At 35.9% G+C, this 26,039-nt stretch overlaps 1 protein-coding gene across 6 annotated transcripts in view; it reads left to right on the forward strand.

Annotated features, from left to right (window-relative positions):
- MDM1 (Mdm1 nuclear protein) overlaps nt 1–25,820 on the forward strand; it is a 30,706-nt gene extending 4,886 nt beyond the window's left edge. The window contains exons 3-15 of one of the 6 annotated variants that reach the window (XM_066368701.1): nt 149–522; nt 1,573–1,707; nt 6,660–6,827; nt 7,970–8,073; nt 8,159–8,258; nt 14,163–14,192; nt 14,522–14,697; nt 16,380–16,679; nt 17,436–17,548; nt 17,640–17,749; nt 20,247–20,505; nt 22,229–22,288; nt 23,565–25,820. In XM_066368701.1, coding sequence (XP_066224798.1) covers nt 149–522; nt 1,573–1,707; nt 6,660–6,827; nt 7,970–8,073; nt 8,159–8,258; nt 14,163–14,192; nt 14,522–14,697; nt 16,380–16,679; nt 17,436–17,548; nt 17,640–17,749; nt 20,247–20,505; nt 22,229–22,288; nt 23,565–23,677 — 2,042 coding nt within the window. In that variant the 3' untranslated portion in view covers nt 23,678–25,820. Of the gene's footprint in view, nt 1–148; nt 523–1,572; nt 1,708–6,659; nt 6,828–7,969; nt 8,074–8,158; nt 8,259–14,162; nt 14,193–14,521; nt 14,698–16,379; nt 16,680–17,435; nt 17,549–17,639; nt 17,750–20,246; nt 20,506–22,228; nt 22,289–23,564 lie in introns of those variants that run through there. The other 5 variants (XM_066368702.1, XM_066368704.1, XM_066368706.1 and 2 more) reach the window with 5 other exon arrangements.
- The last annotated feature ends 219 nt before the right edge of the window (nt 25,821–26,039 follow it).

Genomic DNA, 26,039 nt, shown 5'->3' on the forward strand with positions numbered 1-26,039 from the left:
AGCAAAATTAAAGATTTTATGTTGAAAAACTATGCTTATGGTCTTAACTGAATTTTATATTTTATTTCTCCTCCCATAGATATTACTAAAAGTTGTCCCTGTAACTTTATGCTTGATAGGTGCTACTTTTGTACACTATATTTTGTAGGAATCACGAAAGAGCCAAGTTTTATTTCAAAAAGAAGAGTCCCTTACCATGACCCACAGATTTCAAAATCTCTTGAGTGGAATGGAGCTACCTCAGGGAATGATGTGTTAGTATCACCAGCACCTGAAGCCCCCGAAGCACCAGAATCACAGAGGGCAGAACAAAAGCAAGATGTTAACCAAGGAAGAGTTCTTGCACTAGAAGCCTCCAGGGTTCCCAAGAGAACCAGATCTCACTCTGCAGACTCCAGAGCTGAAGGGGCTGGAGATATTGTGGAAAATAATAAGGATGTAATAGCAAACCATATACCAGCTAATGAAAATGTGGAACTGGAACATTCTACCAAGCTTCCCTCTGAAAGCATAGATAATACGGTAAGTATATTCACCGTATTTCTTTGCACAAGCACAAAATTCTTTGTAGATGTCATCATTTTAATAATACTACATTTAATACTTAAAATTTCTCCATTGTTGTTTCCTTGTCTATAGGATATTAACAAGAGGCTGTTGACTTTATTGTGAATTAGTTCTATTCTTAATGGTCACTTTGTACTGGTTATACTAAGATATCTCTTCATTGGGTGGACAGCTTGCTTCTGGATTTTATTCAACATATATCAGCGCCTGAGTCCTAAGGGAGAGATCAAGTTGAGACAGAGAAGGGGAGTAGGTCATTACCTCTGGCAGGGATGGTGAGCTGATTTTACCTAGGCTCTTTTCAATTTATTATTGTATGCAAGCAAGGAAAAAAAAACAACACAGAATCTCAATTGATGAAATGCAAAAGAAAGGAGAGTTTTGGCTAGATCTCAAAGATCTTGCAGTTCTCTCTTATGTCATAGCTGGCCTGTAGAAGGCCCCTGCGAGCACATAAGCAGAGGCTGCAGGGACCCGTGCAGACATCTCAGTGCCTCCCACATCTCTCCATTCCACTGTGCTTCTTTCCCATTTCATGCCCATCGCTGAATGGAACCACGGAGAGGCATTGAGAAGTGTTGGAGAAGAACCCATGGCTTGTGAAAACCAGGGGGCGTAGGGGAATCAAGGAAGGTGATGTATAAGTCTGGTGGGCAGGGGAAGGGGTGTCCCAGAAGCAATGTGGGGATGAAGCAAGGGGCTGTTGTTTCTTAGTAGTAGTTAATTATAAATAATTGATAGGGAAGAACTGAAAGATGTTAATCTTTTTCTGGGATGCATAGTATTTCTTGACAGTATTAAGAAAGGAATTCTAAATAGATTGACAATTTAAAAGGGAGATTATTAATTGAGAAAAGTTGTACAACAATGTGGATATAATTAACAATGCTGTACTATACACTTAAAAATTTGTTAAAAGTGAATTTCATGTTATGTTTTTTTACCATATTAAAAAAAAGTTTGAATGATAACTTGTAATGACTTTGGGATTTTTTTTCCTAACAGTTGGATAGAGTTCTGCAGAAGAAAGCTGGATTGACTATTGTTCCTTCACATAGTGTCTTGAGAAATTCTGAATATCAAAGGCAGTTTGTTTGGAAGACCCCTAAAGAAACTGCTCCAGTTTTTGCAGCCAATCAGGTAGTTTAATGGATGTAATACATCATTTTTGAATATCATCATTTAATCTAGTTATAAATTATAAAAACTAATTGCTGTAAGAAATTAGATAATTAAGTAAGTTTGGAGGTATATTCTAGAGAAGTGAAAATGAGAGTCTTGCTAAAATCTTTCTATTACTTGTGATTTATAATAGTAATACTAAATTGTCCTAGGCTACTGATGATTACTGTTGCCAGATCCATTTTGTATACCAAATATGAGACAGGGTAATGAAAACTTTGGACTAGTCAGTTTTTGCATGCTCTGATTTATTTACTAAAAAATATTAAATTGATTTCATTCTAAAATGTGTTTAGTTAACTAATATATGTTTTTCTGTCCTCTAAGAAAGACATAACTGCTTTGGATATTTATTTTAATAAATGGAAAATATTTTGATAGTAACAAGGTAGATAACTATCTTTTTATTAAATGAACTGTAGAGGAATTGAAAATTTATAAGATTCAAAAACTACAATGATTACTAAATATGACATTAGAGTCATTGTATCCTTGCACAATTTTAGTATTGGGTTACCATTTCTAATAAATACTCGTTTGTTTTACTACTGTCATCTCTGGAGACTTCTTAGGCTCTTAACTCTCATTTACATTTTTAAATGTTCTCCTAGGCCTAAGTAGGAAACACTTCCATTTAGAATATCCCCAGAGACTCATGACAGCTCAGACTTTTGTTTCTCTTCTTCATCTTTGTGTTTTTCTTTATAAACACACGCACGCGCACACACACAAGCACACGCATGCGCCTTCAAATACCCTCACATTCATTTTCTCCTCAACATTCACTATACCTATACCTCTAAGAACTGAGAGGATAATTAAATTCAGTAAGGCAAGAATTAGTCATCTTACACTAAGCTAATAACACCAGTGATCCTATAAATTGTGAAAGCTTTGGATTTATTTAGTTGTTATTCAGTTTTTTTAAAACCTGAAATTTATATAACATTTTAGAAACATATAAAATAATATAAAGTGATATATGTACTCTTTATGAACCTAGTAATAGGACTAATACTTCTTTTGCTGGTTTATAAGTATTCTTGATGGTAAATGTACCTAAAAAATTACTTAATACCTGAGAATTATGAATTCTTCAGTTTTCATAGTTTCACCTTTAAAATAGGGCTGATCAAATTAAAGCCCATTAACAACTTTTATATTTTTCAGTGAAAGTATTATATAGAAATGTTCTTTTTATATAGAGTCAGAAGTATAAAACCACTAGTAATACTTTAGTGATTTTATTTCTTGCCTTAAGATTTCAAAGAATTTTGGGGGGAAGCAAATACTCTTTGATACTTCGAAGCGAATCAGTTTCAAAGTCTGTGGATTGAAGAGTTCTGTGACAAATTGAATGCTTGTTGGGAACCACTAAAGGAGCTGTTTAGCTCTGTTTTATCAGACACCTGCTTTCTGAAAGGATGTCTTATATTAATGTGTAAAGGAGTCAGAATAGTTTTGGGCAGGAAAATACTCGAAGTTATACTGTAATTTAAAAAGATACAGTGTTTGGAGTCGATCTTTATGAAGATACACTAGTCAGTTATATAGCAATAATATACTTTATTTGAGCACCATCTTTTTCATTTGCTTTCCTTGTAATCAGTAGTAATATATTATAAAATGGAAACCATATTATGAAGTATTAAGGATAAAAGGAAACATTTAAAGATAGAAACATAATAATTAGGTGACTTTTCCCTTGCCTTAAGCAAAAAGTAAGCAAGCAAAGAAACAAAAACCAAACAAATGAAAACACACTAGACATTCAAAACGTTAAGAATTTTCTATCATCGCAGGAAGAAAAAAAATTCATATTGAGGGAAAAAACCTGTAAAGCTAATGTCTATGTTCATATTCTTAAAATATGCCTATTCTACTAATTCCTTTACCAAACTGATGAGAGACGGGAGAAGAGAAATGATTCATTACTTCTTTTGGCTTAAGCATTATTTTGATTATAATAGCTATTATTCAAAATACAGTACTAATGAATATAGATGGTTGAACTTCAGATCTTTCCCCAGGTTCTTGAGGTATAATTTACAAAAAGTTATATATATGTGTACAATGTAATGTTTTAATATATGTATATCTTGTGAAATAATTACCACAATGAAACTATCACACCTATCATGTGACATAGTTACCTTATTTGTGTGTGTTGAAAAAACTTAAGAGCAAGACTCTTAGCAAGTGTCAAGTACACTGCTCACAAAAGTTAGGGGATCAGGGAATGTGCAGATATTCCAGTGCTTTCAGCCTTGTGTATAGTGCATTTTCACCAATGAACTAAAAGTTGGTTTTGCATCTCATTTGCATAATCAAACTACTTTCTTTGACTTGTCATTTGCTTTTCTGATGTTCTTGTTTAATAAGAAAATATCAAATGCTTTTTTTAACTGCTTCATATTCATTTTGAAATGTCCCCTGATTTTTGTGAGCAGCATATATTTATATAATAGCTACCATGCTGTACTTGAGATCTGCAGAACTTCCTTGTCCATATAATTGAAATTTTGGACCCTCTGGCCAGCATCTCCCCATTTCCTCCACCCACTAGCGCCTGGCAGCCACTGTTCTACCCTACTTCTATGAGTTTGACTTTTAGCTTCTACATGTAAATGTAATCATGCAGTATTTGTCTTTCTGTGCCTGGCTAATTTCAGTTAACTTATCTTCTCCAGGTTCATCCATGTTGCAAATGACAGGATTTTTTTCTTTTCTATAGGTGGAATAAATATTCCATTTTATATGTATGTCACATTTTCTTTATCCGTTCATCTGTCAATGGACACTTAGGTTCATTCTATATCTTGGCTATTGTGAATAATGCTGCAATGAACAAGGAAGTGCAGAAAGCTCTCTGACATACTGATTTCACTTCCTTTAGAAATATATCCAGAAATGGAATTGCTGAATCATATGGTAGTTCTATTTTTAATTTTTTGAGGAACCTCTATACTGTTTTCCATAATGGCTCTACTAATTTATATTCCCACCAACAGTGTACAGGGTTTTTCCACATCCTTGCCAGCACTTACCTTTTGTATTTTTTTTTTTGGTTTTTTAATTAATTAATTAACTTATTTATTAATTTATTTTTTACAGAGACAGAGAGTGAGTCAGAGAGAGGGATAGACAGGGACAGATAGACAGGAATGGAGAGAGATGAGAAGCATCAATCATTAGTTTTTCATTGTGTGTTGCAACACCTTAGCTGTTCATTGATTGATTTCTCATATGTGCCTTGACCGCGGGCCTTCAGCAGACCGAGTAACCCCTTGCAGGAGCCAGTGACCTTGGGTTCAAGCTGGTGGGATTTTGCTTAATGAGCTCGTGCTCAAGCTGGCGACCTCAGGGTCTCGAACCTGGGTCCTCTGCATCCCAGTCCGACACTCTATCCACTGCACCACCACCTGGTCAGGCTGTATTTTTGATAATAACCATTCTATCAGGTGTGAGCTGATTATCTCATTGTGGTTTTGATTTACATTTCCCTGATGATTTATGATGATGATTATCTGTTTGTATACCCATTGGCCATTTGTATGTCTTCTTTGAAAAATGACTTTTCAGTTCCTTGGCCCATTTTTCTTCTTGTTTGTTTGTTTTTTATTTTAGAGAGAGGGAGGGACAGACAGACAGGAAGGGAGATCGATGAGAAGCATCAATTCTTTGTTGCGGCACCTGAGTTGTTCCTTGATTGCTTTCTCATATGTGCTTTGATGGGGGGGCTCCCCCCAATCCAGTGACTCCTTGCTTAAGCCAGCAACCTTGAGCTCAAGCAGGCGACTTTGGGTTCAAGCAAGTGACCTTAAGCTTCAAGACAGTGACCTTGGGCTCAAGTCAGTGAACATGGGGTCATGTCTAGGATCCCAGGCTCAAGCGAATGACCCTGTGCTCACGCTGGTCAGACTGTGCTCAAACTGGTGACCTCAGGGTTTAGAAGCTGGGTCCTCAGCATCCCAGGCCAACGCTCTATCCACTGTGCCACTGCCTGGTCAGGCCTTCTGCCCATTTCTAATTGAATTTTTTTTTTCTTTTGAGTTGTATGAGTTCTAGTATATTAATCCTTTTTTAAGTATATGATTTGCAAATATTTTCTCCCAGTTCATAGGTTGCTTTTGTTGATGGTTCCTTTGTTGTGCTTTTTAGTTTGATGTAGTCCCACTTGTTTATTTTTGCTTTTTGTAACTTTACTTTTGGCATCAAATTAAAAAAAATCATTACCAAGACTGATGTAAAGGAGCTTGCCCCCTATGCTTTCTTCTAGAAGTTTTATGGTTTTAGGTCTTATGTTTGAGTCTTGAACTTATTTTGACTTGATTTTTTTGTATGGCGTAAGACTTTTGTAGATTCATTCTTTTTTTATGTGGTTGTCTGGTCTTTCCAATATAACTTATTGAAGAAACTGTCCTGTCCCTGTTGTAAATTCTTGGCTCCTTTGTTGTAAATTAACTGTGTGTGGGTTTATATCAGGACTCCATATTTTGTTACATTGATCTATGTATGTATTTTTATGCATCTTTGCCCATTTAAAAAAAATTAGGTTGTTTTCTTGCTATTGAATTTTTGAGTTCCTTAATATATTTTGAATATTGACCCTTTATGGGATCTAAGGTTTGCATATATTTTCTTTAATTCCATAGATTGTCTCTTCGCTCTCTTTTCTTTGTTGTACAGGAGGTTCTTAGTTTGGTACAATCTCATTTGTCTATTTTTGCTTTTGTTGCCCTTTGGATATTAATTAGACATGTGAAATGAAATTACAGTCATATATATAGTTTTGTCATTTTTGTATTCTATGATTAAACTTTATGTGTGAAATTTTTTGAGATATTGAAAAACTGAGTTCTGTATATTTAATCCACAAAAAACTAAACTAAGGTAATTTTTGTTTTAAGGTTTTGCACAATAAAAGCAAATTTGTTCCACAATTCAAAGGTAACTCAACAATCCATGAAACTGAATATAAAAGAAATTTTAAGGGCTTATCTCCAGTGAAAGAACCAAAATTAAGAAATGATTTAAAAGAAAACGGATATTTTGAAACAACATCTTCTGAAAAAAAGGTATTTATCAACCCTTTAAACAAAACAAAAAACCTCATTTTAAACTCTATGCATTTTTTTTTTCACTTAGCACTGCTTGAAATTTTGTTTTTAGCTAGTTCATTAAGTCATGTGTGTGTTCATTAAATGCCAGATGTTCATTGAGCACTTAGTGGGATCTGGGCATTAGTTAATATGAGAATACAGTGATAACCATGCTAAACTCTAAACAGCTCCTGGGCTCTTAGGGAGACAGAGATGTAAATAGCTAAATATAATACAGTGTGATGAATGCTTAGCAAATATAGCAGGTAAGTCTGCTATATCTAACATCAGATGATTGTCCTTACAGTAATGTGAGCTCTAGGAGTAACAATAGTGACAGAAGCAGATACTTTAAATTAAATAATGGAAATCAAACTCAAACGCATATATACAGGTTATTTTAAACCAAAATTTTAGAATGCTAATTATAGCCGTATAATTCACATGGTTTATGTCAGGATATACAAACACCTGCTTCTATGTGAAATTATAGCTATTTAAGTTACAACATCAGATTAAAATTATTGTTAACTATAGGTATAGGGTATAGTTCTAATTTTTTAAACTCCTAGAATGTCATATTTGATATTTTATGGGTTCTAAAAATAGAACTTATATGACTAAAAGTAAAATTGTGTGTGTGTGTGTATATATATAAGTTTTTTTGTAGTCTGATGTTCTTAGAAAAATGAGTGATTAAGTTATTATTTAGTAAAGCAAGGTGGTAACTTCTTAATTGGAGCCTTATATTTAATTACAGTAACACAATTAAGTGTAAATTTGGAATAACAAAGGCACATATAAAACTACTCAAAAGTAGTAATATAGTTTATTTATTTAGATGTTTATTTGTTAAAGATTTTTTTTTAGCCAAGGATAATTTTAATTGTTAGAAAATGAAACTATATTGTGAGCTATACTTCAAAAAACTAGTCATATATCTAATTTTAAAACTTGCTTGTTGATTTCTTGTAATTTCTATGTTATCTTTAGTAGTTAAAGCTTATTTCTAAAGACAGAATTGTAATACAGAATCCAAGTATACCTTATAACATTTATGCTTTCATTTTAAGGTATAAAATATTTTAGCATAAAAAGTTCAAATTTTTTTATTTTAGTGTAATAAAACAGATTATTCTTTAAAGTTAGAAGCAGAGATGGAATCAAAAGACTTGTGTCAGCCTAAAAAGAAGTGTACTCCTTGGAGACATCAAAGGCTTGGGTATGTATTTTATAAGATAAATAGCATAGTATTTAAATACTTGACATGGTGAAATATTTACTCTTTTTTTTTTTATTTCTGTTAGGAAGGTGCATTCTGAATATAGAGCAAAGTTTCTGAGCCCAGCCCAGTATTTATATAAAGCTGGGGCTTGGACACGTGTGAAGGAAAACATACCAAACCATGTGAGTATACATAAGCTCAGTAAGTCCACATTTTCTTTGAACCCTTTTCAGTTTAATTTTACAGTGAGTTTGATTTGGTAATAGAGATAATTTAAAGATGTGTGATACAATAATAGTAATAAAAGTATCAGGAGCTTAACGTTGTATTAGGATATAATTTATTAGTGTGTTTACTTTTTAAATACCAACTAGCTCCTTAGATATTAATATTTAGTTATAATGTCTTTAAAGTTAAAAATATTTTTATATTTTATTGTGTTAATAAAGTCATTTTATAGAATTATAGCATAAGTTTGATTATTTTATAACATCCATACCTCCACCGTTGCAATTGAAAATTAATTATTTTCAAGATTAGTTTGTCTGACAGTGGTGCCTCCTGTCATGTGTCTTGTGACAGGGAAGTAGTGGCCTGTGTTGATAGAGGTTTGAGTACCATGTCAGGATACCTGACATATGGGGGAAATTCTGGGGATCTCAAAGAAAGGTTTGAGGGAAAGGGTAATCCTTGATCTGGGAAGTGCCAGTTTAGTACTAGCTTCTTATAGTCAAAGGATAAACAGTGGAGCTTTTTTGGTTATTGTATAATTAGCATCTTTTCAACCACATCTTGATTTATTTTTTGCCTTTTCTATGTGAATTAGCTGAATTAAAACATGTCACTTTAGATTAGGCATCAGTAAACACTCCCTCTCCCTATCATTGTAGAGAGGGATAATTTGGATGGGGAATGAATCTTTTATTTAGCTTCGTACTTAAAACCGTGGCTAACGATTACATGTCATCAGCTTCTGGGGGAAGGCATTGGCACTTGGAGCTGCTTTTTGCATTGTCAGCTCCCATGACCATGTCCTGGTGACTCCTGTGCTCCAGATGTTGTTTCAGGAGGTTCCTTGATTCCTTCCACCATGGCTGCTCTTGGTGTACTCTGCTTCTCTGCTGAGCATGGCTCAGAGGCAGTCCAGACAGAGTAAGAGAAACAGCTTGAAGCTGTCCCAGATATTATATGAGGCAAAATTCATATATTTACCCTGGTGAGATCAAATTAAAAATATGTACATTGAGCTGCTTATGACCTTGGGGAGGAACTCTGTGTCTAAAGATTCTGATGGGGAATGAGGAGAAGCTGGGAACAAAGACAGATCATAGGATGTGGCCATAGCGGGCTAGTGTGCTGTCAGCTGATCAGTCACTAGCCTGCCCTGTGTAGGTGTTTTATTAGGTTGAGTTATGAGAAGCTCCTTGTTTTGGAAGAATTATCTCTTAGTCTCTGAGACTTCTTTAAACTAAGATGAGTTGGTATTTAGACTTCAGTACTAAACATATAATGGACTGAGAGGATTCTTCTGTCTGAAGTCCTAATAAGTTGACAGTTGTTATCCTACCCTGATCCCTGATAGAAGTGAACAGTTTTGTGTTGTTGCTAATTTAAGATCTGTCTTTTCTATTATGATACTTTGGTAATGTAACTTTTGAGAAGAGTTAGTTTTATTAATTACTGTTGGTAGTTGTAAATATTTAAATTAGTAGTGTAGTTTGCTTTGACCTTTATGGGTACAATAATTCTGAAAGTAAATTGGAGTTAGAAAACAGTAAGAATTTTTAGTAAAGAGGTCAGTGACCACTGCTGGTGATAAATGTCTATGACTGGATTTAACATGGCATGTTTTATTTAAGTCTTAGATTTTAATTTTTTTTTACTGAAAGACATTTACTATATGTGGATGCTTATGAAGTATCTAAATATAAGGTACTCCCCCATTTTCCTCTTCCTAACATTTCATGAAGAAATATTATTCATACTCATCACATGCACTTGGATATCAATCAATGACTTTGTTATCAGTAGAATGCTAACTCATTTTTTAATCATGTTACAGTATTCTAGATTGTATATCACCTACATTTCTTTCTATGTTGTTTGAGATATTGTACTTTTAAGATCTATTTATAGTCTAGTGACTGAATATTTAACCTAAGTTACAGGTACCTAGTCATATAATATTGGGGTATGGCTTTATTTGTCCAGTGGCTGTATATTATTATTATTCTTTTTGTATTTTTCTGAAGTGAGAAGTGGGGAGTGGCAGACAGACTCCCACCTGCGCCTGACCGGGATCTACCTGGCATGCCCACCAGGCGGCAATGCTCGGCCCATCTTGGGCATTGCTACGCTGCAACCGGAGCCATTCTAGTGCCTGAGGCAGAGGCCATGGAACCATCCTCAGCACCCAGGCCAACTTTGCTCCAATGGAGCCTTGGCTGCAGGAGGGGAAGAGAGAGATAGAGAGAAAGGCGAGGGGGAGGGGTGGAGTAGCAGATGGGCGCCTCTCCTGTGTGTCCTGGCCGGGAGTCGAACCCGGGACTCCTGCACGCCGGGCCAATGCTCTACCACTGAGCCAACCGGCCAGGGCCGAGTGGCTGTATATTCTTATCTCCATAATATAAACACTGACGCTGTTGCTTTTTAAAATGCTCACTTAAAGGATTTTTAAAAATAACCAGAAATTACAATTGATAGCTCCTGTCCTCAGAATAGCTACTGAATCTGTGTTAAATTTCCTTTTTTCTTAATTTTTAAGTAATCTAATAATTCAAATTACATTGGTTGAGGTAATTAAAAAATTTAAGAAAAATTAGGTGCATTCAGTATTATTTTAGTTTCATATGTATAACATAAGACATTTATATACCTTACAAAGTGATTATACATAGTTATTACAATATTGCTGACTATATTTTCTATGCTGTATTTTCTATTATTGTGCTTTTAGAACTGTACTTTGTACTTCTTAATCTCTTTCACCCTTTTCACCCATTACCCCAACTCCCTCCCATCTCGCGACCTACAGTTTGTTCTCTGGGTAATTTTTTTCTAATGTGTCTTTCACAGATAAGTCTTTATTTCAAGATAAAACCCCACATTCTGTAATTTGACAGACATTGTAAAGACTACTAGGTATAAGGATGACTCCACACTTTTGGGGAATTATTTTTGGGAAAAAATGTTTATTTTTTTCTCCCCAGTTTTCTAAGTTTGCATTTCCTGTATATAAGTGTTAAGTTATTTTGCCAAATTATTAATTTGGGAAAAGAAATTCAGAAATTAAAACATACTACTTGTGTTTATTGTATCATATAATCTGATGCCATTACTTTACCTGGAAAGAGATGTGCGTATTGTTTTGATTTGAGTTTGGAAGGGTTTATTTATACCCTTTTTAGTGCCTCTGGTTCTTGACTATAGGGATTATGCTTAATATTGAGTTCACACCATATATATAATTTACTCTTCTCTTGTAGAATACCTTTCTTGGGAACTATCAACCTTCTAATTTTTTATCTTAGTTTAGGATTATAGAAACTTAAAACTATGTATTAGCAAAATATATCATTAGCACTAAGGTTATTAATAAAGATTGCTGATAAAGTCAATTTGAAACATTGTTTTGAATGTCAGTAACAAATAGAACTGAGCAAACCTAATTTTTGCAGTATTTCTGTAAATATTTCTTCTCCCTCCTTTTAAAAAAATTAATGTAAAAAAAGAATGGGATCACTGTGTCCATGGAGGAGATATTCATCCATCCTCATGTTTATCAAACAGTCAGATCCTCCCACAGGGATAGAATAGCCTTCTCTGCTCCTTCCACTCCACCCTATTCACAGTACAGCACTGATAGGCCCCATTTTTGATCCACTCCTTCAGCTTATATCTCATTTGTTTATTATGGTGTAAACTGTAATATTATGATAATAACTTATCATAGACAAGGAGGTCTGCTTCCTCTACAAAACTGTGAGCACACTGAGTACAGGGACTTCCTTGCTTATCTTTGTCTACCAGCCTTTCCGCTTAGGCCTAGCACTTAGTTTACACTCAGGACCGATTGTGGAAGCATTGTTTAAACCAGGGGTCCCCAAACTTTTTACACAGAGGGCCAGTTCACTGTCCCTCAGACCGTTGGAGGGCTGGACTATAAAAAACCCTATGAACAAATCCCTATGTGCACTGCTTATATCTTATTTTAAAGTAGAAAAACAAAATGGGAACAAATACAATATTTAAAATAAAGAATAAATAAATTTAAATCAACAAACTGACCAGTATTTCTATGGGAACTATGCTACTCTCACTGACTACCAATGAAAGAGTCGTCCCTTCTGGAAGTGTGGTGGGGGCCAGATAAATAGCCTCAGGGGGCTGCATGCGGCCTGCAGGCAGTAGTTTGGGGACCCCTAGTTTAAACACTACATTCTTCCTCACCTTGAGGAGTTCATAGGTTAATGGGGGAGAATGACATGAGCAATTAATTCCAGTAGGATGAAATAAGTAACAGGGATATGCATGAGGGACTTGAAGATCTTAGAGGGAGGAAGAGATGCTAAAGCTTGCAGGTTTTATCATGTAGGTGATAGAGTAGCCATGGAACATTGAATCATGGAGGACATATGAGAAATGAAATGTGGATTATATCAAGGCAGTTTATGAAAGGTTCCTGTGCATTCAGAATACCTTGGTTAGTAATTTATCTGACTCAACCCATGTGTCTCAGTTCTACCTGTTAAATGCAAAAACCTCTCAAGTCCTCATTTAACATTGTGGATGGGTTCTGTGACTTTAAACAAAACAATGTATAAAGAAACAAGAGTTACATTCCTATAGCGTCTCAGTGTTATAATGAAATGACTTTGAGCGAAATGATGTTGTACGAATCATTATTTAGGATCTGTTGTACTCATAATTTTCTTCAAAGTAGGTATATGAGTTTACAGAAATGATACATGAATATGGCTCAATTTTTTTTAGCAGTGAAGAAAATAATATTTTGAATTATCCTTTAGTAATGTTTTAGGTTTGGTTCATTTGAGCATTTATTCGGCTTCTTATGCCATGACAGATGCTGTCCTTTCACTTTGGTTAATTCCCTAGAGATGTAACTTTTTTTTTTTGCATGCAATAGTGTCTCATTAAGGAACTGAGGATATGTTTCTCCAATTGTTTTTGCAATGCTAAGTTTTATATTTGCTTTATTTGTCTTTAAGTGAAAGCAAGGCAGTTTAATCGGTCAGTATCAAGATAGATGTCCTTTTAATGCTAATATTCCATGCTTATGATAAAAAATTAGTTTTTTGAGAATAAAGATTATTTTCTTTTACTTATTTTAATTTTTATTGAGATAACATTGGTTTATAATATTAAACAGATTATTTTAGAATTCTGAGGGGCAATTTAATTTTTTTACATGGTAGAACTGTAATACTTATGGAAACCAGAAGGTGGCAGTATGATGTATAAAATGAAAGGATTTCAAATGAGGCTAAAAGGCTACACTTCACATGGAAATATGTTATTCTTATATTCAGGAATTCAAAGTGCTTTATAGTTCATCAGAACATGATTTTGTATTCTGTCACTTTGTTGAGTATATTACAATTGCTATTTTGTGGGATTAAACATTAGTATGTATTTAATACATCTTTAAGAAGTTAAGGTTTTGCTGATTCCAAGGAAATGTTGAGGAATTTGGAGGGGGAAGCCTTGTGACTCTTTCATTGGGGGCTTCTATACTAAGGACAACTGTATATAAAACTAGGAAATTAAGACTGGGGTTAGGGTTTTGGGTATTTCAGTAATTATCCGTGAGTAGGGAAATAGGAATAGTAACTAGGTAACCCATCATGGACAGCATCCTAGCTGTGCAATAATGTGGCTGGTGTTTGAGATAATATTAACCTATCTTGGTTATTGAATTAAATATTACTAAAAATACTAAAATAATTTGGTTGACAAATTTGATATATATATTTAGAAGGAAGGATAATAGGTATTTCTATGATTTCCATTAATATTCAACTGTACATTAACCTGTCATTAAGTATGTTTCTGTATTCCTCTCCTAGGGTTCTCTAAATGCCATGTGGTATGCGGAGGTTGGTTGCTTTTGAGTTTTTAAAAAATTGTAATAATGCATAGAGTACTTGTGTAATTTTAATTTAAATAAGATGTAGGTGTCAATATTTTTTTTAGTTGCTACAAATTTCTCCCTCCTTGTTGGCCTGAAATAACTGCATTGTGCTTTAGCTTGACTGTTTTAGTTTCTGCTTAAAAATGCACATAGTTTGATGAATGTATTTGGCTATTTCTGGCTTCCTTTCTCTTTGGTCTCTGGCTATATGTGTGCATTGTCATTAATATGCTACTTGGTAATATTTGCAAAGATGCATTTACAGTAATATATGATGTGACTCTCCCTGTGTAGGTTAAAGAGCTCCGGGAGAAGGCTGAGTGTTACAGGAAACGAATTCAAGGGACACATTTTTCTCGGGATCATCTGAATCAGATTCTGTCTGACAAAAACTGCTTTTGGGATGTTTCCTCGACCACGAGCTCAGAAGGAACCATTAGTAGTAACATTAGAGCACTAGATCTTGCTGGGTGAGATGTTCTTTGTGTATGGTGAAAAAGTATGTTTTAGCTTATGTAGATCATGGAATTATATAGATAAATGACATACTACTAAAAATTCTTCTTCTAGACTGGAGATATGCCAGACATTTATTATATTTCATTATTTTTAGTTTGTTTTTTGAAAAATAAAAGTATGCACACTTGCTTTAAATACTTGTATAGCTCTGGCTGGATAGCTTGGTTGGTTAGAGCATTGTCCCATTATCATTTATTAATACATTTTTTTTTTTTTTTGTATTTTTCTGAAGCTGGAAACGGGGAGAGACAGTCAGACAGACTCCCGCATGCGCCCGACCGGGATCCACCCGGCATGCCCACCAGGGGGCGATGCTCTGCCCATCTTGGGGCGTCGCTCTGTCGGAATCAGAGCCATTCTAGCGCCTGAGGCAGAGGCCACAGAGCCATCCTCAGCGCCCGGGCAAACCTTGCTCCAGTGGAGCCTCGGCTGCGGGAGGGGAAGAGAGAGACAGAGAGGAAGGAGAGGGGGAGGGGTGGAGAAGCAGATGGGCGCTTCTCCTGTGTGCCCTGGCCGGGAATCGAACCCGGGACCGCTGCACACCAGGCCGACGCTCTACCACTGAGCCAACCGGCCAGGGCTATTAATACATTTTTATGGTTAATATGGAACTTAGGTCCTGAGTTATGAAGTGAAAAGATTTAACTTTTTATAAGAAATAGCACACTGATTTGTAGCAAATAAAATACAGTAGTTTTTAGTTGTTACAGTATATTAATATAGTCATACATACCAAATTGAACTGTAAATTGTAATTATGTGATGCCTGATTTAAAAGCTCATCACAAAATCTACTCTTTAATACTGTCTGGAAAAGATTACTCTATCTAAAGTAAAAAATTTGCATCAGTTTACCAGATCCACAAATACACTGAAGTTTGTGCACAAACTCTAATTGAGTAACTGACCAAATTAGACCATGTGGGATCCTAGTTTATGTGTATAAATGTCAGTTTAGGGGATACATATGAATTTTGTCAGGCATGTATATGTGAAGGTAGAAGAGGAGATAATATGTTTTATTTTGGAGTATTTTAATGGCAACTCCAGATCACAACTTTAATGTCTTTTTCTTTCTTTTTTTTTTTTTTTATTCAGTGAGAGGAGGGGAGGCAGAGACAGACTCCCGTATATGCCCCGACCAGGATCCATCTGGCAAGCCCACTAGGGGGCGATGCACTGCCCATCTGGGGAGTTGCTCCATTGCTCAGCAACCAAACACTTCTTAGCGCCTGAGGCAGAGATCATGGAGCCATCCTCAGCAGCCAGGGCCAACTTGCTCCAATTGAGCCATGCCTGCAGGAGAGGAAGAGAGAGAGAAGTGAGGAGCATAGGGGTGGAGAAGCAGATAGGCACTTCTCCTGTGTGCCCTGACCAGGAATCGAACCTGGGACATCCACACACCAGGCCAACGCTCTACCACTGAGCCAACTGGCCAGGGCCAACTTTAATGTCTTACACTGTAAAATAAACTCTTAATTAGATTTATTTCTTCAATATTGGTGCAAGGTATTATCTATGGGAAATACAGAGTTGTGAATAGTGAAAGAGAAATGGTGGATTCATTAAAATTAGTATTAATTAGAAACCTTAAACTACTCAGGTTTAAAATAAAACTTAATTTGTTATGCAGAGATCCTACAAGCCATAAGACTTTGCAGAAATGGGCTTCTACAAAACTAGAAGAAAAAAGACCTATCTTGGAAGAACAGCCCCAGAAAACTACCACGGAGAAACTGGGCTTGTCAGATGCTCCCTGCATACCTGTTAGAAGGCGTCTGGCTTGGGATGCAGAGAACACTGGTGAAGACGTACAGAAACAGCCAAGAGAGGAGGAGGTGGAGGAAAGGGAAAGGGACAAGCAGGTTTATATGGGAGAGTTAGAGAAATTGGAAGTACATGAAAAATCTAAGGCAGACAAGATAAAAGAAGGGTGAGAGTTTTCAATTAATCAGTATATGGCAGCGTTATTGTACACAATAATGTATTTTGTTTTGTCACTAATTTAGTGGTTTACACTTTTGATTTTATGACTAATAAAGGGCAGATTATATTTTAATGTCAGGAAGTAGGCATTGTATATGGTTTATAATTTGATTCAGTCAGGCATTTGAGTCACCACTAATTGGTAATTCATTACTTGAACACTGAGCTTCTTGGGGAGGAAGTAGTGTTATTTTCATTTATGTCCTATTAATTATGATTTGCTAGATTTATAAATGTGACTGGAAGAATGACTTTCTTTATGATTTAATGAAAATAGCTGATATTCTTAAATATCAGATGGTTATACCAAAAAATAAAGATAATGTTTTATAATATATATCAATATTAAAGTAAGTGATTTTGGCAGATAACTAATTCCTGCTGGTTTATATGCAGATTTCTATGGGGAGTGGTTCTCTACTTTTGATAATGGTGCTTTTTTTCCATAGTCCAATCCGTTCTTGTTCTTGCATGAGTTTTGCCGTTCCTGAGGCCCTGATGCAGGGGAGGTCTCTCTGCTGACTCGCACTGACTTCCCTCTTCCAGTACTCAGTCGCTCCTGCCTGCATGTGCTTCCTTTATTTTTCAGAAACTAAATGGTCTTATCTTAAAAGTCTTATATTTTATTGCATAATGATGGCAGAGTATTTTTGATCATCTTTCCTGGAGGAAATGCTTCATAACAGATTATTTTAATTTGTAGGTCAGATTCCTCTTCCATGTCCTCAGGAAAAGGAGGCAGGCTTCCCACTCCAAAGCTGCGGGAGCTGGGTGGGGTCCAGAGGACTCACCACGACCTGACCACTCCGGCTGTTGGTAATAGGCAGATGCTGTGCAGTCTTATTTTCCCTGCCTTTGCTGTGTGAAAATTGAGTTTAATTGAAACTTATCATCTGCATTTTTCCAGGCGGTGCTGTTTTAGTGTCTCCATCTAAAGTGAAGCCTCCAGTCCCAGAACAGAAGAAAAGAATGTCTTCTCAGGATGGCTTAGAAACTCCAAAGACTGATTTGAGGAAGGTAAATATTTCTATTTGGGGGAAAAACATCTTTCAGGAAGTGATTTTTTTTATTCACATGTAAAATGAATGATAGTTTCAGGTTTTAGAAAATTTTGTTTATCATATGTGAAGACAATTTATTAACCTATTTTTAGGAAGGCAGAAGCATTAGATTACTTTCCTGATATTGACATTGTTATTTCTGCTGATTACTTTCAAATCTTGTCAGTAGTGACTCAGCAAGAAGAGAGAGAGAAACAGCTCTGTTTATTGATCATCGGCTCTTTGGCAATTGTGTTCTAACTATGTTCCATGCACCGTTTTAGCACTGGACATAGAGCAGTGAAAGAAACAGAAATCCTGGCCCTTATTGAACTTATATTCTAGTGCAGGAGAAAGACAATAAACAGGATAACTAGGTAAAATACATAGTATGTTAAAGTATAAGAACTGAGAAGAAGAATAAAACAAAGGAAGTGAATAGGAAATGGCCGGGAAAGTTCTCACTGAGATGGTGGCAGTTGAGCATAATCTGGTGAAGGATCGACCATATGCATATCTAGGAAAGCATTCAGGCAAAAGAACAGTGAGTGCCCTGTTACCCAGTCCCCAGGATGAGAAGGAAACCATTCTTCCTGGAACAGCCCGGAAGTTGTGTGACTGGAACAGAAAGCAAGAAAGGGAGAACAACGTGGGTGATGAGCTCACAGGCATACTGAGTGATTAAACTGTGTGGGGCCTTATAAGCCATAGCAAAGGCTTTCAATATTATTCTGAATGTAATGGGAAGCCTTTGGAGGCGCAGAGGAGTGAGATGAGGCAATTACAAAACCCAGGCAAGAATGATGGTCGTTTGGATCACAGTGGTAGTAAAGGCAGTCAGGTGATAAAGTCTAATTCTGGATATTCATTGAAGGTATAGCTGATAAGATTTGCTGATGTATAAGATATGAGGTGGGAGAAAGAGAAAAACCAAGGGTGACTCAGGATTTTTGGCCTGAGCAATAAAGATGGAACTGCTGTTTAGCTGAGACGGGCATGACAGTGTGAGGAAAGGATTTGTCAGGGACGACCAAGAGTTCTGTTCTGGACACGTTCAAGTTGAGAAGGTTATTAGACATACAAGCAGCCATGTGAAGTAGGGAGTTGATTGAGTTTGGAGAGTAGAAGGTGCCGCTAACAGATTTGAGGCTCTTTAAGGTGGTACTGGTATGTAAGGTCTTCAGCCTGGGGAAGGTTACCAAGGGAGTGGATGCAGACAGAAGAGTAGGTGCAGACAGACCTGAGCCCCAGGTGGTTGATACTGGGAAGCTGAGGAGTAACCGGCAAAGAGACTGAGGAGAACAACCATGAGGTGCTGGGACACGGGACTGTGGTGTCCTGGATGTGTCCAGGAGGACAAATTGTCAGTGCTACTGATGGATCAATAAGTATGAAAATTGATTATTTGATTTAGCTACATGGAGATTTTGGTGACCTTGACAGAGGGCAGTTTTGATAGTCATAGGGACAAAAGCTTAAATGCATGTGAGTTCCAGAGAAGGGAGAGGAGAGCTGGAGACGGCATCACAGGCAATTCTTTCAAGAGTTTTTTCCATGAAAGGGAGCAGGGTAAGGGAGTGAGACTTGGAGGAAGTGAGATCAAGAAAGAGGAGACAATGGCACATTTGTATGTTGATCAGAACAGTTTTAAGGAGAGAGAAAAGATGATGCAGGAGTGAGAGGAAAATTGTTGGAAAGGTGTTCTCGAATAGGAGAAAAGGCATAGGATCTGGTGGGGGTGTGGAAGGGCCTCAGGCCCTGTGACAGTCCTTCATTATTAAAAAGGGGAAGGCAGAGTATATTATATGGATACTGCTGATGGGATGTAGGAAAATGTGGTGGGAGCTTGTGGAAAGTCTCTTGCTCTTGGTGGAATATGAAGAAAGACCCTTGCTGGGAATGAGGCAGGGAAAGATAATGTTGGAAGTTTTTTTCAGATAGTGGGAGAGTGAGTGGACCAGGGCAGTGTGAGCTATTGCAGGGCAACATTAAAGGGCCACTTTAGGTTAGTGAGACAGATCTGATGTGAGACCAGTCAGGGTGGGTTGTGTGTTTTTTCCCCAGGAGTGTTTGGCTGCAGAGGCACAGGGTAGGTAGAGTTGTATTTAACGGGTTCATGTTTTGTCAAGGGAGTAAGACAAAGTGAGAAAGGTAAAGGAGTTAAGGTGTATGCAGGGAAGTGATTATAATGATTACCCATGGAAGCTGAGTTGGTTAGGGAGGGAAAATGGGACTCAAGAAAGTAAGGTCCAGTAGAGTGCAGAGGGGACAGGATCAATGGATGGGGAGGTCTTGTCAGACTTAAGGAATTGTTAGTTAGACTTGGAGTATATGTTTATATGTTAATCTCACATGGAAGCTAAGTTTCCCCGTATTTTCTCCTACTCCTTTTATAATACATTTTTTTGTGTTCAAATGTTTTATTTACACGTGCACACACAGAGATATCTATCTATCTATTTTTTGTCATTTAGAAAGGAAGCCATGTGATGGCCCGTCAGACTTCTCCAGCTGCTGGTGTAAAAACAGCTGATCCCCTGCCTTTGAGGGAAGATTCTGAAATCAGTATCGCCAAATGTGCTGCAGCAACTCCTCCAGAATGTTGCAAAAAAAATCCAGAATGCTCCAAAAACACACCTGGGCGGTCTCCCTCTCCACCCTGTATTTCGTGCTACTGGCATCCCTCTCGTCGGATTCAGGGCTCTCTGAAAGACCCAGAATTTCAGCACAACGGTAATTATTTTGGTCTTAATTTTTTTGTCTTTTAAAATGAAAGTTTTATACTCCTAGGTACAAAGGCATATAAGTATATACTATATGTTAATAAATTATGTTATTTAGTATTTTAATTAATGTAATTTCTTTAAATAGGATAAATCTCATCTTTGGAATAGTTAATTGTACTGTTCCCAAGTTCACTTTTGTGTGTGAGGTGTCTTTCAAGTTCTTTCCCATACACATATAGGCAATGCACTAGATATCAGTTGCATCCCTTCCTCAGGTAAGACAACCAAAAATGTCTTCAGACATTGCCAGATGTTACCTGGACATAGAATTCAGGGTCATGAATTATTTCCCTTTAGGTCATTAGGCACTTCTCTGCTCTTTTCTAGCTCACACTATTACTGTTGCAAGAGAAGTCTAATGCTCGTTTTATTTTTGATCTTTTATATGTGATTTTTTTTCCTGGCAGCCTTTTGGGATCTTTTCTCTATACCTAATGCTATGAATTTTACAGTGGATCTCTCTTCATTAATTTTGCTAGTACTCAGCATACCTTTTCAGTCTGGAAATTCAATTTTTTACTTCTGGGAAATTTTTTTGAACTACTTAGTAATTTCTTCCCCTCCATTTTCTGTTCCCTTTTTTTCTAGCACTCCTATTATTTAGGTATTGGACATATATTGATCATGATCTTATTTTCTTACCTTACCTCTCCTATTTGCCATATCTGTCTTTTTATTTTAATTTGAAAGGATTACTAATTTTTATATATATTCTACCATTTCTTTTGAGTTTTTAAAAAGAATTTGACTAATATATTTAATTTCTAATAATTGTTTAACACTGCATATTCCCTTTATACAGCACCCTATTTTTTTATGGATCACATGTTTACTCCATTCAGATGATAAAGTACGTGTATGTGCAGCCTCCCTGGTTTGAATATGGTCCCCGTGCCCTCAGTTGAACCTGGTGTCCTTTAGTCAAAGTAGCTTTGATAAACCTTCAGAGACAAAACCTCCATTTCTCTTTTGCGAGAGGGATAGTTACCCACCTTGCCAAGTTAAAGGATGATCTGGCAGACTTGTTCTTTTAATTTTAATTTTTTCAATTATAGTTACTTTAGTATTATTTTGTATTGGGTTTCAGTTGTGCAGCACAGTGGTTAGGCAAGCATATATATACTTTGCATAGCGTCCCCCCCCCCCCCCCCGTAGTCTTGGTGCCCATACTGTTTGCTGGGCCAGTAGCTTTCGGTGCTACTCAGGGGCTGAGCCATTGGGGGACAGAACGGTTGCTTCTGGGTTTCCCTCCTCTCCGCCTTAGGGTTCACCTTGCTTGAGTGTGATAACAGCACCCTCACTGCCCTCTCATTTGCTTTCCACAAAATGTTGACACTGTGTTCTTGTCTTCCATTTTCTTTCCTATGGTTTTATGACATTTTTTGTAAATGTGTATATTTCATCTATATCTTTAAACAGGACCCTACTAGATTCTTTTAAAGTTAGACTACGGCAACATAATCATTGAAAAGAATTCTAGGAGGTTATTTATCATTTGTTTACATATTTGTTAATAATAAACACATTATAAATTAATGAATGGCCCTTTCATAGTAATTTTTATTAAAGATTTAAAATTAATTTTTGACAGCTTACTTTCACTAAGGGTTTACTATAAATACACTGTTGGGTAGCTTTGAAAGGTAATTTCTTCTGCCTTTTTTTTTAAGTGGGAAAAGCAAGGAAGAACAATTTCCAGTTACCTCAGCACGAAGCCTTTAATGATGAAGGTATTTCCATAGTCCCGTAACACAAGATAAAGCTATAAGGGTTTATTATATGGCAGGTAGTTCACAACAGTATGATGGTCTTACAGTCCATTGGCACTGTATACTTTACAAAGGACTTCCACAGATGTTATTTCTTTTGATCCTTGAAATCTTATGAGGGGGTGAAGTTATTTCCATTTAACAAATGAGTAAACTGGGACCTAAAGCCCTGTGAGTCTTTTTGAGGACAGTCAGCTGGATGGTAAGAGATTGAGCCTCACATCACTCTGAGATCTGTACCCTCTCTGTTCTCCACCCTGACTAGGTGGGGCTCAGGAATTTGGCCTAGCATTAGAGCCATCATTTTTCCAAATGTGTGTATATATAGTCTTGTCAATTTTCACTTCTCAAAAAAAATACTATTATGGAAAATGAACATTTTTCTTCTGTGTAGTTTTCATGATGGCAAATTCATATGCTGCTGATAGTGGCAGGAGGTATTTTGAATTCTTGATGTGAACAACTGAAATTATAATTCTTCCTTAGAAGTATGAAATTCTGAGTTTATAATTTTTGGATTTGAAAGTAAATTTGAATTAATGCTTTATGTATTTTAATTTCATGCACATTAAAAGTTTTCTTTTCTCTTAGCAAGTTTTGGACTTTTTTCAGAATTTAGTGTATTAGAAATCAAGTTGTTCTGTTTTCAGATTCAAATATCTGGACAATTTGAATCCAGTCCTGTTTTCTTTTTAATGGAAAACAATGTTTGCAAATAATCGTATAATAGATTTGCTTACTCAGAGTGAGGAATTTCAGTAATAATGAAAAGATAGCATATTCAAGTCAAATATTATTTCTACATTAAGATTATTTTAGAAATGTGATGTAAGTACCATGTTAAACTATAGCATTTTGTTTTTAAGAAGTTTTAAAAAATGTTTTGCTCAGAACAGCTGTGCTTTTTAAAGTAGGACAGGACAGTATGATGATGAATTGTTTCCAGGTAATACTGAAATTGTAAGCCATGAGTTGAGGTAATGACACTGGGATTTCAGGAAGGAAACAGAATGCTCATTTAACATTTGAATGGTTGATTTCTGAATATGGTAAACTTGGAAAATTCCTGTGAACTGTTCTCAAAATGTTAGTATCTTATATTTCAATAGATTACTTTTTTCTTTCAGAGGTAATATTGACATTACAAAGCTTGATGCCTTTGCTTTCCTGTTGATGTCATAAAACAATATATTTATAAGAGACATTTTTTGCTCTAACTATAATTCTTTCCTTGCAGATGATGACAGATTATCTGAGATTTCTGCTCGCTCTGCAGCATCTAGTCTCCGGGCTTTTCAGACTCTGGCACGAGCTCAGAAAAGGAAGGAGAGTTTCTGGGGCAAAACATAATTAAATCTATACCTAGCTGAGTTGCTTTTATCTAGGTAACCGTTGGCTCAATCAGTTTTTCCTTATTGCTTTACTATTTAAGACTTTTCAAGTGTTTGGATTTTTTTCTAACACTTCCTACTTAAGAAGAATCATTTGGTTTTTCATAGTCAATTCAATTTACTTGGAAAATTTTAACACAGGTTCATACAAATTTAACTTTTAAAGAATTCTTTCTACATCTATTCCAAATTATAAAGATACAGATTATTTAGTTCTTCTTCATGTGTTCTAACTGTTGTATTAAGTGTCATGGATAGCTGGTAGAATTGTGAATTTTAGCTATCCAGAGAATATTCCAAAAAGTGAACAAAGTGAAGTAAAAATTAAGATCCCAGTGTGAAGTACATATTTTCCTAAGATTGGTATTATTATCTTTATAATTGTAGATATCATAAAATGGATTGTTCTTTTAAATTTTTCTGTAGTGTTGTTTTAGTATTTTTGGTGTGTGGTTACAGTGTTAAGATACTTTATTTTAGATCTGAAATACCAGCTGTATATATTTTTCTTATTTATGTAACAAAGTTTGCTGAGAGAATATGTATATTTTTATCTTTGTGTGTATTCTGTTTGTATAAGGACTGGCTTACATTTGAATAATGTCTGGATTTTGAAAAATTATTTGTATAATGGAAAACCAAAATTTGTAGACATTTCCTAATAAAAATCAAGTATTTCTTTTTTTTTTCCTTCTTTTTCCAAGTGAGAGGAGGGAAGATAGAGAGACAGACTCCTAGATGCATCCCAACCGGGATCCCCCCGGGAACCCTTGTCTGGGCTGATGCTCTGTTCATCTGGGACCATGTTTGCAACCAAGCTGTTTTTAGCACCTGAGGTGGAGGCTCCATGGAGCCATCCTCAGTGCCTGGAGCTATGGCTGCAGGAGGGGGAGAGAGAGCGAGAAAGGGAAGAGGAAGGAGTGGAGAAGCAAATGGTCACTTCTCCTTGGTGCCATGACTGGAATTGAACCCAGGACATCCACACACCAGGCCAATGCTCTACCACTGAGCCAAACGGCCAGAGGCAAATCAAGTATTTCAATTCTGTTTATTTGGAATAAACAGAATTGGCTTTTCCAGAATGTTATTACGTGGGACAAATAATTATCTTTTAGAAACATTCTACTTCAGGTTAGTCAAATATTATAGTTCTTTTGCAGGAATCCAAATGCAATGAAGCCAAGTCCACAATATCTTTGCATAAATATAGGGAAAATGTAGAATTTCCAAGGCAGAATTATTTTTTAAAAATTTAACAAAACTTTTGGACTATATTTCTGACTATATTTCTTCACTCATAGTACATTTTCTGTTGTCTTAATCTTGAAAATCATGATAAATTTAATTTTCCCAAAATATAGATTTTATAAAAAAATACATAAAATCTTTACCAATAGTATATACATAAAAGGTACTGAAGATAAGTGTGCTTATTCGTTAGAAAACAAATAATCTGCTCTAAATTTTTCAAATCTGTTCAAATTTGTCAAAAGTGCTTATTCAAAATCATTGATTCACAGTAATTTAGTTTGTTAAAGATCTTGGCATTATTGTGGGGTTATAAAGAACTGTGGGTATACAGGTATTTTTTTACATTCTACTGACTTTTAAAAATTGTTGATTCAAAAAAGTTACTAAGGCACTAAAGAAGGAAATAAAAGAAATTATTGTATAATTGGATTTAGAACACAAATCATCTTAGCTTCTGTACAAATGTGTACTGAGGCATATTGTAAAATAAGTTTGGAAATAAAAGTTGGTTAGTGTAGTTGATTAGGACAGTTTTCAACAGCTGACCACTGATCTACACTAAAGAAAGGAATTATTAATAGCTAGTTTGCAGGGAACTGTGTAACTCACAGTCTATCTTACCTAAGCTGTAGACTTCAAAGTCTGGGGTCACCCATTGGAATAAGTCACTCCACATGAATTTGAGCTATCGAGTGTTAGATGGATTAGGATGTGGTTTTCATGAAGTCCAGGTTATTGCCCCAGTTTCTGTGTGTCAGTTTATCCTTGCAGTATGCTACTGACTGCCTCTCAAAAGCCCTCTTCAGTGGCCCAGGGGAGAGAAGAGTGTTGAGGGGTCAGTATTGCTCTATCATTCAGACTAAAAGAGCAATTCAAAGGACATGCACTTGAATTGGTGGGCAAGTAGTTTACTTAAGAAATGTTTCATGAAATTTGTTGTTATTTAGGAGCTGAGATGGTTTATTCAATGTCTTAATCAATTTTATTAAAGTTTACTTTCATGTACAATAAACTGCAATCATTAAAAAATTACAACTCAGTGAGTTTGGAAAGAACGTGTACATTTGGTA

This window comes from Saccopteryx leptura, chromosome 2 (assembly GCF_036850995.1).
Source record: "Saccopteryx leptura isolate mSacLep1 chromosome 2, mSacLep1_pri_phased_curated, whole genome shotgun sequence".
Classification (NCBI taxonomy): domain Eukaryota; kingdom Metazoa; phylum Chordata; class Mammalia; order Chiroptera; family Emballonuridae; genus Saccopteryx; species Saccopteryx leptura.